At 51.4% G+C, this 15,749-nt stretch overlaps 1 protein-coding gene across 3 annotated transcripts in view; it reads left to right on the plus strand.

The window, feature by feature from the left end:
• The first annotated feature begins 218 nt into the window (after positions 1 to 218).
• The window catches only part of TRAPPC9 (trafficking protein particle complex subunit 9), a 387,984-nt gene continuing 372,453 nt past the window's right edge, over positions 219 to 15,749 (plus strand). For 2 of the 3 annotated variants that reach the window (XM_052651545.1, XM_052651546.1), the window contains exons 1-4: positions 219 to 340; positions 5,466 to 5,582; positions 5,755 to 6,347; positions 10,213 to 10,243. In XM_052651545.1, the coding sequence (XP_052507505.1) occupies positions 5,765 to 6,347; positions 10,213 to 10,243 (614 nt within the window). In that variant the 5' untranslated portion in view covers positions 219 to 340; positions 5,466 to 5,582; positions 5,755 to 5,764. Of the gene's footprint in view, positions 341 to 5,465; positions 5,583 to 5,754; positions 6,349 to 10,212; positions 10,244 to 15,749 lie in introns of all 3 variants that reach the window. The other variant, XM_052651547.1, reaches the window with a different exon arrangement.

Here is a 15,749-nt window from a genome sequence, read left to right on the forward strand (position 1 = left end):
CGGCCCCAGGAGCCAAAGTTCTCCTCTCCGTCGCAGCTGCTCCCCTCCCGCCCTTCTCCCTCCGTCTCCCTCTCCTCGCTGCCCACCACGACCACCTCGCTGCCCAACCGCTCCCCCCGCTCTGCCCCCGGCCCTTCCCTCGCAGGGCCCGCGTCGCCCTTAAAACCTGGCGCGGGTCTCCAGGCCCGGGACCGGCTCCGCGCATGCGCAGGGGCGGCGCCGGCCTGGCCGCCAGTCGGAAGCTCCAGCTTCGAGCCCGGGGAGCGGCCGCAGAGCCTTGCCCGGCCCCGCCGCCCCTCCCGCCGTTGGCGCCTGCTCCGGGCCCGGGGGCCCCGGCTGCGTAAGTGCAAGAAGGGGGTGCCCTTGGGCAGGGGACCGGGCCGGCCTCGGGAGGGCTGTCCGTGGGTCACGGCGCGCGCGGGGTCGCCGGGCAGCGTGTGTCCCGCGGAGGGGCTCGACTCCGCCCGCACCTGCCGCGGCCACCTGCCCCGGCCCCGCTGCCCTGCGGCCCGGCCTCCCCCGTCCGCGCCCGCGCCCGTCCCGCCCCGGCCCGCACCTGCCGCCTCTCGGGCCCGGCCCGGCCTCCCCTCCGCGGGCGCCGGCCGTCCCCGGCCCGTCACCGGCCCCTGCCCCCGACCCCGGCCCCCGACCGGGGATCTGCGGACGCAGCTGGGACCGCCCGGCTCTCGGTTTCCTCTCTTCCTCCATCTCCTCTGGGTTCTAAGTGGCTCAGATCCCGCGCGGCGGCGTCAGGCACAGTCTCCCGCGGTTGAGCTTCCGAAATTGTCAAGTCCAGCTTCTCTCGGCCGAGTCTCGGAAATGCAGAGCCGGTGCCCGCCTGGGTCTCCGCCCCCAGTCCATCTGCCCCGCGCGAACGGCTTTCCACGCGGAGTGCTGGTGTCAGGGTGGGATGCTTGTGGATTCCACTTGTTCTTGCAGAGGGATCCACAGTGCCGAAGGCAGGCTCGGGTTAGTTAAAAATGAGCAGAAGGCTGTGACCTCCTCCTCCCTCTTCTCTGCTCCTCCCCACCCAGTTTAAAGGCAACTGGCGATTTTTAAAAGGTAGTTATAGTCTCTTCCTAGTCCGGCCCAGCTAGTGTTCCCTAGTATGAAATAACAGTACTAGAGACATGGTGCGGGAGAACCAGGAATCTTGCCGTCCTTAAAGATCCCTTGGCCAGGTTTTTTCTTAAATTCTGGGCCTGTCTAGTGGAATAGAGGGAAAAATAGTTAAATATTTTATCAAGTAACAACTTTATTAAGAGAATGTGAATACAGTAAAGTCCACCCATTTAAATTGTACACTTAAGTGGTTTTCAGGGTATTCCCAGTTGTGCAACCATTATTAATCCAGACCATTTTCATCACTTCAAATAGAAATTCCATACCCGTTGTCAGTCTCCTCTCCTGCACCCGCAACAGCAACAAATTTACTCTGTGTCTCCAAGGAGTTGCATATTTGGGGCATTTCATGTAAACAGAATCATGCAATACGTGGTCTTTTGTGCCTGGCTTCTTGCACTCAGCATTTTCAGGGTTCACCCATGTTGTAGCAGTGTTAGTACTGTTTATGGCTGAGTAGTATTCTATTATATGGATAGACTGCATTTTGTTTATCCATTTATCAGGTGATAGATGTCTCTGTTGTTTCCACTTTTTGGCTGTTACGAATAATACTGCCATGAATGTTCGTGTACTACTTTTTGTGTGGACGTGTATTTTCAGATCTCTTTGGTATATACCTAGGGGTAGAACTGCTGTTTATATGGCAACTCTATGTTTAAATTTTTGAGGAAATACCAGGTTGGAGAAATATATTCTTCCTTAAAATAAATATTTATTTATTTATTTGGCTGCACTGGGTCTCAGTTGCCGCGTGTGGAATCCTTGATCTTCCTTGCAGCATGATCTTTAGTTACAGTGTGGAGCTCTTACTTGCGGCATGTGGGATCTAATTTCCCCAACCAGAGATCAGACCCAGGCTTCCTGCATTGGGAGTGCAGAGTCATAGCTACTGGACCACCGGGGAAGTCCCTGAAGAAATATATTCTTAACGTTTTAATATTCGTATTAGATTAGTCTCAGACTAATTGGTGATGGTCAGGGAAGCTTGGTGTGCTGCAGTCCATGGGGTCGCAAAGAGTCAGACACGGCTGAGCGATTGGACTGAACTAGAGTCTCAGACACCAGAGCTGGCTCAATGCCAGGGCTCATTTCATTAGATTCTTTCTCCCTTGAAGAAACTAGTGGGAAAACATCGACTCTGGAGCCAGTTTGCCACTTACAGATTAGGAGACGTTGAGCAAATGACCGAGCCTGGTTCTTTATCTGTAAGGTTGAAGATAGGGATGCTTGTTTCTTGATTGTTGGGAAGTCTGAATATGATATGCTAGATTGTAAAGTGCCTAGTGCAATTTCCTATTCCTACCTTGTATGAGACAAATTTATTCCAGTGTTAGTTGCATATTTTGAATCTGTGGCAAAGGTGAAGAAGAACTTTGCTGATAGTGAGCTCCTTCAGGGAAAACATTTGTCAATTTTTATTTTTGCCCAGATAGTATGATGGAAAACTGCTGCCAACTACTCTCACTATTGTTTTATAAAACAGGAATGTTTGGGAGTTCTTTGGTGGTCCAGTGGTTAAGGCTGGGTGCTTTCACTGCCATGGCCCAGGTTCAGTCTCAGGTTGGGGAACTAAGATCCTACAAAGTCATGTGGTTTGGCCATTCTGGAAAAAAAAAAATTAGAACTTTTTTTTTTTGGCTGCAGCCCGAGGCAAATGGGATCTTAGTTCCATAACCAGGGATCAAACCTGCACCCTCTGCCTTGGAAGCGAGGAGTCTTAACTACTGGATTGCTAGGGAAGTCCCCTGACTCCCCAAACAAGAATGTTTTAACAGCAAAAAAATGAGAAAGTTCGTAACCTAAGAATGTGCTTAGTCGCTCAGTCATGTCCGACTCTGTGACCCCAAGGACTGCAGCCCACCAGGCTCCTCTGTCCATAGGATTCTCCAGGCAAGAATGCTGGAGTGGGTTGCCATTTTCTTCTCCAAATCTAAGAATAAATAACAATAGTAGTTAACATTTATAAGGCACATACTAAGTTTACTTTAGTTTTATGGAACACTTAAAACATTATTTGTATTTTTCTCATTTTACTTCAGACCAGAGAAATTGAACACCTCCTATCCTCAAACTGTCTGAGATCCACAGGCCACCTGTCTTCAGGCAGCTCTGCACCTGTAACTCACGTGCCTTTTTTGTGCAGTGACTTCTTTGCTCATACAAGCAGGGTGTTTTGGGATCAGCAGCATCATCTCCTGATAGAGGAGAAGGGCTGGGGCCAGGCCCTGAAACTAGCCAACCTGCTGAGATCCACCCTGTAAGCTTTTCGAAGTTGGATCGTCTTCTGTTTTAAAAAAATGTTATTTATTTTGAGTTGAAGGATCATTGCTTTACAATATTGTGTTGGTTTCTGCCATACATCAATATGAACCAGCCACAGGTACAGATGTCCCCTCCCTCTTGAACCTCCCTCCCAATAGGATCTTCTTCCTTTTTTAACTCTTCCGTGAGACGTTTGACATTTATGTACAGTTTAAAGAAGGGCAAGAAGAGCACTCCTGGATCTGCCATCCAGCTTAGGAGACAGAACACAGCTGCTACTTTTGCAGCTCCGCGGCTTCCCCTTCAGACTGCATCCTCTTTGCCACCCAAGTAACCACTGTCCAGATTTATCCTTTTCTTTATAATTTTACTATATGTGTAAACAACATATTGTTTAGTGTTGCCTGTTAAACTTTACATAGGTGGAATGGTGCTGCTTGTATTAATCCATAACCTGCTTTGTGTGCCCATCATGTTTTTGAGACTCATCTTTGTTCCTCTAGGTCGTTCATTTTCACTGTTCGAAGTATTCTGTTGTGTTAAAAGACCACAGTTTAGTTACCCATCCTCCTAACAGTGGACAGCTTTGTTTTCTCCAGTTCTTGCTTCTATAAACCTGCCCACCACATGCCGGAGTTCCTTAAGCAAGGCAGTTGCCGGACCCAGGACGTACCAGTCTACATGCCCACCTGTCACAGAGAAGTTACCTTTGCATCTACATCTAGATTACATCTTTGCAAATGTGGTGGTTTTTATACTTAAACCATTTTGTCTGTATACCCATGTTTATAATAGTATTATTCATAGTAGGCAAAGTTAGGAACAACCCAAATGACCTTCAATGAATGAATAAATAAAGTGTGTTATATACCTTTATACATAAATGTATATACTATTCAGGGAATATTATTCAGCATTAAATAAGGAAATTCTGATACATGCTACAACACGGATGAACCTTGAAGACATTGTGCTAAGTGAAATGAGCCAGTCACAGCATGGTTCCACTGAGGTGGCGTGCCTAGAACGGTCTGACTCATAGAGACGGAAAGTAGATGGTGCGACTGGGACTGGGGTTGAAGGGATGGGAATTAGTGTTTAATGGGGACGGAGCTTCAGTTGGCAGCGGTGAAGACGTTCTGGAGATGGTTGCATAACTGTGAATGTTGAGAGAGCTTGTAGACCCTTTGCCCAGTTTTCCTTAATGGTACCGTCTTGCAGAGGATGAGATGGTTGAATGGCATCATTGACTCAATGGACGTGAATTTGAGCAAACTGGGAGACAGTGAAGGACAGGGAAGCTTGGCATGCTGCAGTCCATGGGGTTGCAAAGAGTCAGACACGACCTAGCGACTGAAGAACAACCACCGTCTTGCAAAGTTAGAGTACAGTATTGAAACCAGAATATTGACTCACTAATCCTTTGAGGTTTGTCTGATTATCCACATTTTTATTCACGATTAAACTGGGGCTTAGAGAAGCACACAGGCCTGTCTGGGTCACTGACATGGCTAGTGTGGAGTCGGGGTGGAACGGGGCTTCAGATTTCCAGGCAGTGCTATTATGATGTTCTGTGGATGGGGCAGCATTCATCTGCTTGTTGGACCATTCATTTAACAAACATTGATTAACTCCTATGGGCCAGATGCTTTCGTATGGGTTATCTAACTGAATTCCTCAACAGCACCGAGAATCAGGTAATATTGTTTTCCTTCTTCCTCTTTTAAAAAAATAATTAGTGGAGTATAGTTGATGCTGTTTTCTTTTTATATCTGACAAAATTGGCACAGCAAGGTTATAAAAACTCCCAAGGAAGCTCGGTTTATAAGATGAGGGACGGTAATGGTGTGTAGTTCCTCCTGTCTCACTCTGTGCTTGGCACCTTGCAGTTTGCAGCCTGCCTTAATCCAGATATCTTCTTAGAAGGCAAGTTTTAAATTACCCCCATTAGTTTTCAGCTCAGGAGCTCAGGTGGCCTGGAGTAGAGTCCTGGTCTTCTGATTCCACTGCAGAATCTTCATGCTTTCTGCTGAGAGGCTGAGGAAGCAATTCCTAACTTCCTTCCTTCATTTATTCAGCCTTCTTTGAGCACCGACTCCACATCAGTGTCTGGTGAAGTACTGGGAATGGGAAACCCGAGAGGCTCCGTTTGAACTGCAGGGGCTCCAAGCTTGCTCCAGGAGCAGGGCACTGTGGTAAGCACTATGGTAGCGGCCCGTAGAACCCCCGAGGACAAACGGTACCCCGCCACTTGGCTTGGGGCTCTGCCGGTCTTCCAGCTGGGGGACGCCGGCATCCCCGCGTGCCGGAGTGGGAGGCAGCCTGCAAAACCCGTGTACACCCTCAGAACCCCTTCTCTCTGGGCAGGGTCTTCACCATGAGCGTCCCTGACTACATGCAGTGCGCCGAGGACCACCAGACTCTCCTCGTGGTGGTCCAGCCCGTGGGGATCGTCTCGGAGGAGAACTTCTTCAGGATCTACAAGAGGATCTCATCGGTGAACCAGATCAGCGTGCGCGACTCGCAGCGCGCACTCTACATCCGCTACCGGCACCACTACCCGCCCGAGAACAGCGAGTGGGGCGACTTCCAGACCCACCGCAAGGTCGTGGGCCTCATCACCATCACCGACTGCTTCTCGGCCAAGGACTGGCCGCAGACCTTCGAGAAGTTCCACGTGCAGAAGGAAATCTACGGCTCCACGCTGTACGACTCGCGCCTCTTCGTGTTTGGGCTGCAAGGGGAGATCGCGGAGCAGCCGCGCACCGACGTGGCCTTCTACCCCAGCTACGACGACTGCGCGACTGTGGAGAAGCGCATCGAGGACTTCGTGGAGTCTCTGTTCATCGTGCTCGAGTCCAAGCGTCTGGACAGAGCCACGGACAAGTCCGGGGACAAGATCCCACTCCTCTGTGTCCCCTTCGAGAAGAAGGACTTCGTGGGGCTGGACACAGACAGTAGGTAAGTCGGCCTGGAGCCCAGGCTCCAGAAAGGGAGGAGCAAGCGGGAGGGTTCCCTGCAGTGGTGGCGGGGGAATGGTGCAGTACACTGGGTTTCAGACTTTCTAAAACTGAGTGGAACACACTTTGGTTGGGGGAGATCCTTTTAGGGTTCGTGTGACACTTAACTCCCCCTTTTTAGCCCAGACCCCCAGGTGGGACCCCTGGAGCCGGTGTCCAGAGGGTAGCCACTGTCACTAGGACAGTAGAGGAAGCTGAGCTGAGATGGGCTGCAGGTAAAAGGCAGGACAGGTGCTGAGACTTAGTCTGGGAAGAAGAATGTGGACTATCTTAGTGTTTTTTTTTTTTTTTTTTAATTGATTGCACGTCAAAATGATAACATTTTACATATATGAGATCAAACAAAGGACATTATTAAAATCAGTTGCAAGTGTTTGTTTTTTACCTTTTTAAATGTGGCAACTGGATTCACGTGCCTTGCATCTTATTCCTATCGGACAGCGCTGCCCCAGGACACGTTGTGAAGACTGTTACTAAGCCTCACCCCTTCTGTGTGTGGATGGGGTGCTGAGCCCCAGAGGCAGCAGAACTCCAGCCTGCTGGGCTGGAGCTGGGCCCATGCCTCCTGCCTCCCAGGCCAGGCCCCTCCTCCTGCCAGACGCCCCAGCGCCAGGTCCCCCACTTAGGATATCAGAACCACTGCAGAGACTCCTAAAAGAGCTCCTGGTGCAGAGGATAGCATGTTCATGGTCTCTGCGTCACAGGGATCGCTCAGTCCTCATGTTAGCCCTGTGATGCAGTCAAGAATTGCAGACGAGCTCTGTGGGGCCCCTGCTTGCCCTCTGCTCCGTTTCTCTGCGGCCCTCCCACAGAAGAGATCAGAGACGTGGTCCCCTTGCTGGCAGGGGCACTGCCACCTGGGGTGCTGAGCCTCTCCCGTCTTCTGCAGGGCTCGCGTGCTGGTCCCGCAGGCGAGGACGGAGGGCGTGGTGTGGGCGCTGCCGTGTCCCCTGCAGAGTAGGTGCTCAGGGTTTCCTGAACTCACTGAGTTTGAATCCGACTTTCTGGTCGTTGATAAGTTAGAGGAAAAGATGTCAGAGAGCAGAGGGAAAAAGTCCAGGCCAGCTCTGTGGGGAGAGGCTCAGAGGCCCTGGGCCGCCCCTGCAGGTGGTGCCTGGCAGGGTCTGGAGGGGCCTCCCTCCCGCACCCGGACTCGTGTGGCCTCAGGAAGGGCAGGGTGTCTCACACCCACAGCTGTACTTGCTGCTTGCATGACCCTGTGATCACCATGCCCACCCTGCCCCCCTGCTGCTTGTAGCCCAGGTGGCAAGGTCTATGAGCCCGGGCACCACCAGGGGGCAGAGCTGCCTGCACCAGACCCACCAGACCCACTCAGACCCACCAGATCCACTCAGACCCACCAGACCCACTCAGACCCACTCAGACCCACCAGACCCACTCAGACCCACCAGATCCACTCAGACCCACTCAGACCCACCAGACCCACTCAGATCCATCAGACCCACCAGACCCACCAGACCCTCCAGACTCACTCAGACCCTCCAGACCCACCAGACCCACTAAGATCCACTCAGACCCACTAAGATCCACTCAGACCCACCAGACCCACTCAGACCCTCCAGACCCCCTCAGACCCACTAAGATCCACTCAGACCCTCCAGAGACACTCAGACCCACCAGACCCACTCAGACCCTCCAGACCCACTCAGACCCGCTATGATCCACTCAGACCCACTCAGATCCACCAGACCCACCAGACCCACTCAGACCCTCCAGACCCACTAAGATCCACTCAGACCCACTCAGACCCACCAGACCCACTCAGACCCTCCAGATCCACTCAGATCCACTCAGGCCCACCAGACCCACTCAGACCCACTAAGATCCACTCAGATCTACCAGGCCCACTCAGACCTACTAAGATCCACTCAGACCCTCCAGACCCACTCAGACCCACTCAGATCCACTAGACCCACCAGACCCACTCAGACCCTCCAGACCCACTCAGACCCACTAAGATCCACTCAGACCCACTAAGATCCACTCAGACCCACCAGACCCACTAAGATCCACTCAGACCCACTCAGACCCACTAAACCCATTAAGATCCACTCAGACCCACTCAGACCCACCAGACCCACTCAGACCCTCCAGATCTACTCAGACCCACTCAGACCCACCAGACCCACTCAGACCCACTAAGATCCACTCAGACCCACCAGACCCACTCAGACCCACTAAGATCCGCTCAGACCCACCAGACCCACTCAGACCCACCAGACCCACTCAAACCCTCCAGACCCAGTCAGACCCACTTAGTCCCATAAGACCCTCCAGACCCACTCAGACCCACCAGACCCACTCAGACCCACTAAGATCCACTCAGATCTACCAGGCCCACTCAGACCTACTAAGATCCACTCAGACCCTCCAGACCCACTCAGACCCACTCAGATCCACTAGACCCACCAGACCCACTCAGACCCTCCAGACCCACTCAGACCCACTAAGATCCACTCAGACCCACTAAGATCCACTCAGACCCACCAGACCCACTAAGATCCACTCAGACCCACTCAGACCCACTAAACCCATTAAGATCCACTCAGACCCACTCAGACCCACCAGACCCACTCAGACCCACTAAGATCCACTCAGACCCACCAGACCCACTCAGACCCACTAAGATCCGCTCAGACCCACTCAGACCCACTCAGACCCATCAGACCCACTCAGACCCACCAGACCCACTCAAACCCTCCAGACCCAGTCAGACCCACTTAGTCCCATAAGACCCTCCAGACCCACTCAGACCCACCAGACCCACTCAGACCCACTCAAATCCATTCAGACCCACTTGACCCACCAGACCCACTCAGACCCACTCAGACCCACCAGACCCACTTGACCCACTCCCGCCGGCCCCTCAACTCACCTGTCACCTCCTGCTGAGCCCCAAGTGTCAGGCAGGGTCTGTGCCGAGGTAATGGTCCCTGACAAGGTGGGCCCGCGTGTGTACCCGCGTTCCCCAAATCTTAGTGCCTGTGGCATCAGCAGGACAGACTCGTGGGTAAGCGACTGAAGCTGGGGGCCCCGACCCCTTGACCTCTGCCTTCTCCTTGCCACACGAGGCCCCAAGGGACATTTTTGATTATCAACTTCTTGAGGTTGCGGACCCAAAGGTCTGCAGGCCAAAATATTGAGAATGCCTGTTTTGGCTTCTTGAGATGTCTGCTCAGTCTGGCGGGAGGAACTCGATTCAGGACACGTGCTTGGTGCATGGTGGCCAGTCCTGTCCCAAGGTGTTTATGCAGAGCCTCCATGTGCTGGAAAGTCAGTAGTGAATGAAACCTCCCTCCCGGTGGGTCCATTCGGCTCTCACTGGCCCCATAAACGCTCAGCCGTCATGTGGACTCCGGTGAGATAATGGCACCAGTGAGCGCAGCGGAAGCGTTTACCTCCAGTCACTGTGTGTCCCTTGTTGCCACCACGAGTCTCAGTCGCCTCATTTTCAAAACAGTGATTCAGCTCAGGAACAGAGCCCAGAGCCACACTCTCTCCCGCAGCTCCTGGTAGGAGTGACAGAAAGAGCCCAGCCTGAGGGATCGCATTTTGTGGCTCGAGGCTCTGCGGCCGGTGCCTCCAGCCACAGGCCCAGCCTTCCCCGGAGCCGCGGGTGGGAGGGCGCGGGGGCGTTTATCGTCGGTCCACACGTGCCCCTGGCCTCATCAGAGCCCACGTCAGTTCTTGAACATGCTGTCAAAGTTGTTTTTGTTCTGGTGTGTTTCTAATTTTTGCTTGTTCCTCTTTCTTTTCTTTTCCTTTGTTTTTTTTCTCTCATACCGCCCTGTGAGTGTGTTGTTGGGTCTGAAAAGGTAGGCTGTGCACGGGTTGCCCTGGAAATAGCCGGATTCCCCCTTTGCTGCCTCTTCACCGCCTGATTGCTTTAGAAAACAGAAACCTAACTGCTGCCTTGATCCATGTCTCATCCCGGTCATCGTTTTATTTTCTAATTCTTTTTGCTTTTTTAGCACATAACCCACTGGCCTTAGATAGCTGTCCAAATTCTTGCTTTGGGGAACCTGTTTGGTCTCATATTTGGTGACAGATGAGCCTTTGTTAATTTTTTTTTTTGTTTGTTTGAGGAAGTGAGATGCTAGTTGATTTAAGTGGCTGCAAGGGGTTTTTCCTGGGATATTTTAACTTGGAAAGACAAAGTCTGCTGCACCTTGCTTGACCCTGGCTTTCAAATAATCATGCCAGGCATGCGATTCTTGGCTGTTGCTGCGTATGCATGATGGTGCTTACTGCCCAGCAGTTGCCGGTGAAGACACGCCCGCCTTGGACGAAGCTGGCTGTGGAGGGATGCTGCTGGAGGGAGCAGTCACCGGGTTTTCTTTTGCTCTCTCGTTGCCCGTACCATTTACTTTGTCCCAGTGACTTTCCGTCATAAAGGGGCAGAGGCTACTCTGCTAGGGCATTTGTCTTTGTAAGGGCAGTTTTCCTGGGGATCAGGGAAATATGTCCTTCTCCTAAATTGCTAGCTGCTTTGGATCTGGTGGGCACAAGGACCTGTACAGATGACCACGGCTTCCTCTCTGCTTTAGCCAGGTCTGTGGTTTAGCTTAGCAGATGGACAGGCCCAACCTGCACCAGCCTTTACTTTTAACCCATGTCGGTAAGAAATAGCTGGTTGTGTATTTGTTGAGGCTCACGGCCACCACTGATGGGCATGTCATTAACTGGTGGTGGTGGACCCCCAGCACTCACAGTCAGCCGTGAAGGGAGGCGCCTTGGCTGATCGAGGACCTTGCATTCTCGCCCTGGTCATCTCACCTCCTGGGGAAGGGTTTTGCTGCCACCACTGTGCTGGCCAGGAGGCCTTGTTTCTCCTTCAAGGGTCTGGTCCAAATGCGGACACTTTCATTTTTTGTTGACTTTGTCTCGCTTGAGACAGGCCAGATTCCTAAAAGGGTCCAACCCATCCTGGGGTAGGGGGGCTGCAAAACAGAAGGAAGTGTGGCAAGGACAGGTCAAGGCCATGTGGTTGGGAAATGCAGGGTGGGATCCTGTGATGGCTTGGCAGTGCCCTGGACGCAGGGCCTTCCCTGTGGCTCTCAGGGCCCAGCGATGGCAGTGACCGAAGCCTTGCCTCGGCTCCTGCACTCGCACCTGCTCACTGGTGGGTGTGCCCACTAACCAGGGGCTCTCCCAGACCACAGACCCTTCAAAGTTCAGACTGTGGGAGAGCCACGGGTCCTTTTTCCTGGGCCTCCTGTAAGAGACTCAAGTGCCTTCCTAGGTGGCCGGTGCCAGGGAACATGTCCCTCTTCAGGGAGCACCCTTCAGGGAGCACCCTTTGGAGGATTGTGACTCAGCACACACTTGCTGTGAGCTGGCTGGGTCCGGGTCCCTTGGAACCAGAGCTGAGATATACTTTGAGATAGAAATGGCAGGACTGATGACAGTGCAGGGGTCGGGTGAGGGACAGGGGAAGTCAAATGTGATGTCAAGGTTTTGACTCAAACAGCTGGGCATGTCCTGGGGCTGTTAGCTAGAATGGAAGTTTGAGACCGTTACTGAAACTGGGAGTACCTGCTGGTGGTTGGGTTCCAGAGTAAATGGTAAATGTATTTTTCAGAAGCCAGTCAACATTCAAGCGATGGTTTCAAAGAGCCCGGGGCTCAGGTGGCAGAGCTGGACTCGAGGCATGCATGAGGCTGGCAGTTTCAGTGTGTGCTTACAGCTGTGAATGCGGGAGCGCGTCTGGAGAGTGTGGGCTGAAGGTCCAGGGCTGCGACGAGGTTGGAGGAAGGCCTGGGCCATGGAGGTTTTGTGTGGTGGGCTTTCCTTGTGGCTCAGCTGGTAAAGAGTCTGCCTGCAATGCGGGAGACCTGGGTTCAATCCCTGGGTTGGGAAGATGCCCTGGAGAAGGGAACGGCTACCCATTCCAGTATTCTGGCCTGGAGAATTCCAATGAACTGTATAGTCCATGGGGTCACAAAGAGTCAGACAGGATTGAGCGACTTTCACTTTCACTTTCTTTCTGCGGTGTTTGGGGTTTTAGCAGCAGCTGCCATTTACCCTTAGGGCCTGGGAGGTGGGGCAGCCTCTTAAAGAAGTTGGAGGGGAAAGACAGATGTGCATCTTAGGAAGATGCTCTGGCAGTGGATGGAGGAAGCTGGAGCTGGAGTGGTGTGGGAGGGCGGAGAAGGTGGGTCACATTCACCCTTGAGGCGGGGAGGAAGGCCTGGGGAGGTGTGGAGCCCCCGGTGGGTCCAGTGGACACGAGAAGTTCACACTGGGGATCTGAGGATGGAGAGGATGCACACTGGGAGGAGGGGCTGCTGTGTGGAAGGATGGTGGTTCGGGAATAGTCTTTCCTCTCAAAATAGACTTAAACCCAGATCTCTTAAGGACACTGATAGTTACTATGGAGGAAGCAGTTCTTTTTGGATCCTACTGTGGTGGATACAAAGATGAGTAAGACAGTCTGTCTCAGAGGCTTGATACTTGTTAGAGGGAGTATGCCAGTTTAAAAGGGGAGAAGGCGGGGGAGGGAAGCTAGCCAGGTTCTATGTCAGGTGCTCCCCTGCCCCCATATTCCGTTCACGCCACATGGATGCCATCCGAGGTGGGGGTGGCAGCCCCCTTTTGCAGAGCGTGGAGCATTCTCAGGTGAAGCCACCAGGTCAGCATCACAGGGCTAGTGAATGCTAGAGCGGGATTCAGGCCTTCTCAGCCTGCAGGGCGTGTTCTCTCTCCTGATCCTGTTACCTCCCTATTGTGTCTGGAGGGTCTAGTGGACCAGTTTGGAGCCTCTCAGAGAAAGCCTCAGACTTGGGGGCTGCAGGTCTGTCTCACGAAGCTCAGCCACGTCTGATGGTTGGGCAGCACCAATGTGCTTTGCATCCCAGAGACAGGTGTTGGTCCTGCTCCTCGGGTGATGACGTGCTTGCAAAGGACGCACAGGTGGTCTTCCTTCGAGCATTCTGAGTGTGTGGTGGGAACTGTCCAGGCCTCCCTCGATCAGCTTTCCTCAACAGAACCTAACTCTTCTGCAGGGTAGGCTGGGCCCTCTTTATGGAGCGAGGGTTTAATATCCAGTGTTAGCATAAAAGAGTTCAGATGGAGAAAACCGACGTTAACTATTGATGTTCCGATTTCGTAAGGTGAGATGCAGTGTCAGTTAAGGGCCCATGCAGCATCTGAAATCAAGTACAGAACTCTGCCTTTCTCATGTTCTAGTTAGAGCTGTCCATGGACAGAGGAGCCTGGCAGGCTGCAGTGCACAAGGTCTCACAGAGTCAGACACGACTAAAGCGACTTAGCACGCACGGTGTAGACTTGTCCACTTTGGAAGTTGAGCTCCACCAAGGGGCGCCTGTCAGTGTGTTGGTGTGATTGCATTTACACAGTGCACGTAATCTAGGCTTTTTCAGCCCCTAATATTCTAGTGCAGAATCATGGGCTGTAGTGGTCACTTAATTATGCAATGCTTGTAAAACTATATAATACCAAAAGCAGTAAGAGATTACCTTCATCAGAGTTCCTTTGGGTTTTAGTTGCAAAGTGTGGTTGAGCAGCTCTGGTTTCTCTTTGGATTTGAATATGTAGTTTCTTTGCAAGTAAATTGGACTTTGGATTAGAATGTACCACAAGCCATGTAAATAGTACTGAGATCGCGCAAATATGACACGTTCTTCCCCTTTCTGATCAGAAGTAACGGGAATCACGCAGTGTACTTTAGTCGCATTGTCCTTAGTGGTCAGTGCGGTGTGAGCGTCTCCTTGGCAGTGTTGACGGCTGTGTTAGGTGCTTCCAGAAAGGAAGCATCTCCCTTTAGCTGGGGAGGCCAGCAGCTCTGTGGCTGTGCTTTAGCCCGGATTGATTTGAGGCCTTTATGACTGAGGGCTTGTTGGGTTCTTATTAATTTTTCTATCAATCCTGAATTCCAGTTCCTTTAGCCCTAGTGTTAATAACTCGTTAAGAATAAGGAAATAAATTGAGTCGCCCTTTGAAATATTTAGAGCATATTCACGTTTTTGCTTAAGGTCTGTTGCTCATGGTTTTAAAAGTCACCATTAGTTTTAAAATTTACAACAAATTACGACCTGTTTTGAAAATTTGCATTTCGCATTAACTTCGCATTTATTTGCTGCTGTGGCTTCATGTTGTGTTTTTCTTTGTCATACTGTTTGCTTGTATGTTCTGTTTTTCCATATCCATGAGCAGTGGTCACACACTGTAAAAATGCTAATAATGTGTTTGTAAGAACTCTGAACTTCCAGAAAGACTTAAAAAAAAAAAAACCTGACATAATTTTCAAATGATCCATGAAGAAAGAAAGGATCCGTGTCTTTTTGGAAGAATTTTAATGAGAAAGCTTATATTGTGAATTCTGCCAAAATTAGTGTAAAATATTTTGGTTGCCCACAGCATAGCTGACTAGAAATAGAATTGCCTTCATTCCTTTCTGTTTCCCACTGTCTTTTCAAAGGAATATGAACAGGATTGCTCGTAATCTCGAGATGACCCAGTCTTGGGGCACACAGCACTCCAAGAGTGAAATAATTTATGTCTGTCTATGCTAGAATTTTATGGCATTTTGGAGACTTTCTCCCAAATAATAGGATTCATTCTATTTTTATATAATACAAAATATTTTATACTGTTGTGTTACATCATATAACCTTTATGTGAAATACCGTAAGCATATTTAGATGACTTCTTTTTGTAAAAATCCTGTATTTTCAAAGCCAGCTCTTTCTGATCACAGTGACTTCACTGTTTATTTTTGAAACTGTCCTGGGCTATATTTTCTTACAGCAGATGTGCACCTTTGTAAGTTTGTACAGAGATGTAGTAATCTACTTTGTTCAGAGAGGTAAGACAGGATGCTTTAAAGCAAATTTTAGTCTAACAGGAAAGGAGTAAAGTCTCTTAAGAAAAAGTGTAATTCAGAATCTGTTGAGTCAGTGTTGTGGTGGGGTCTGTAAGCCGCCGTGTGTTAGGAGCCCACAGTCATGTGAGCGGAGGAGCCGAGTGTACCTTCGGAGGCTGCATCCTTCTCTGGTTAGAACAGGAGACACCGCGGGTGGGGAATGGGCCTCGTGCCACCCACCTTTGGGAGGGAGAGGCCCCGCAGGTGCAGAGGCTGGAGGCAGGGAAGGCTTCCTTTTCCTTGAGAAACTGAGTCAGAATGAGCCCTACGGCCAGTGGGAAGTAGCTTGGCAGAAGAGCCAGGCCCCTGGGATCACTGGGGAGGCTGGGGAGGGCAGGGGGCAGGGGAGGGGGGCTGGAGCTGTACTGGGGAGGCTTACAAGGCTTTGAAGTGGGGGGAACCTAACCAGACTCATGCTTTGGGAAGGCTCCTCTGGG

This window comes from Budorcas taxicolor, chromosome 14, assembly GCF_023091745.1.
Source record: "Budorcas taxicolor isolate Tak-1 chromosome 14, Takin1.1, whole genome shotgun sequence".
In the NCBI taxonomy this organism is placed as follows: domain Eukaryota; kingdom Metazoa; phylum Chordata; class Mammalia; order Artiodactyla; family Bovidae; genus Budorcas; species Budorcas taxicolor.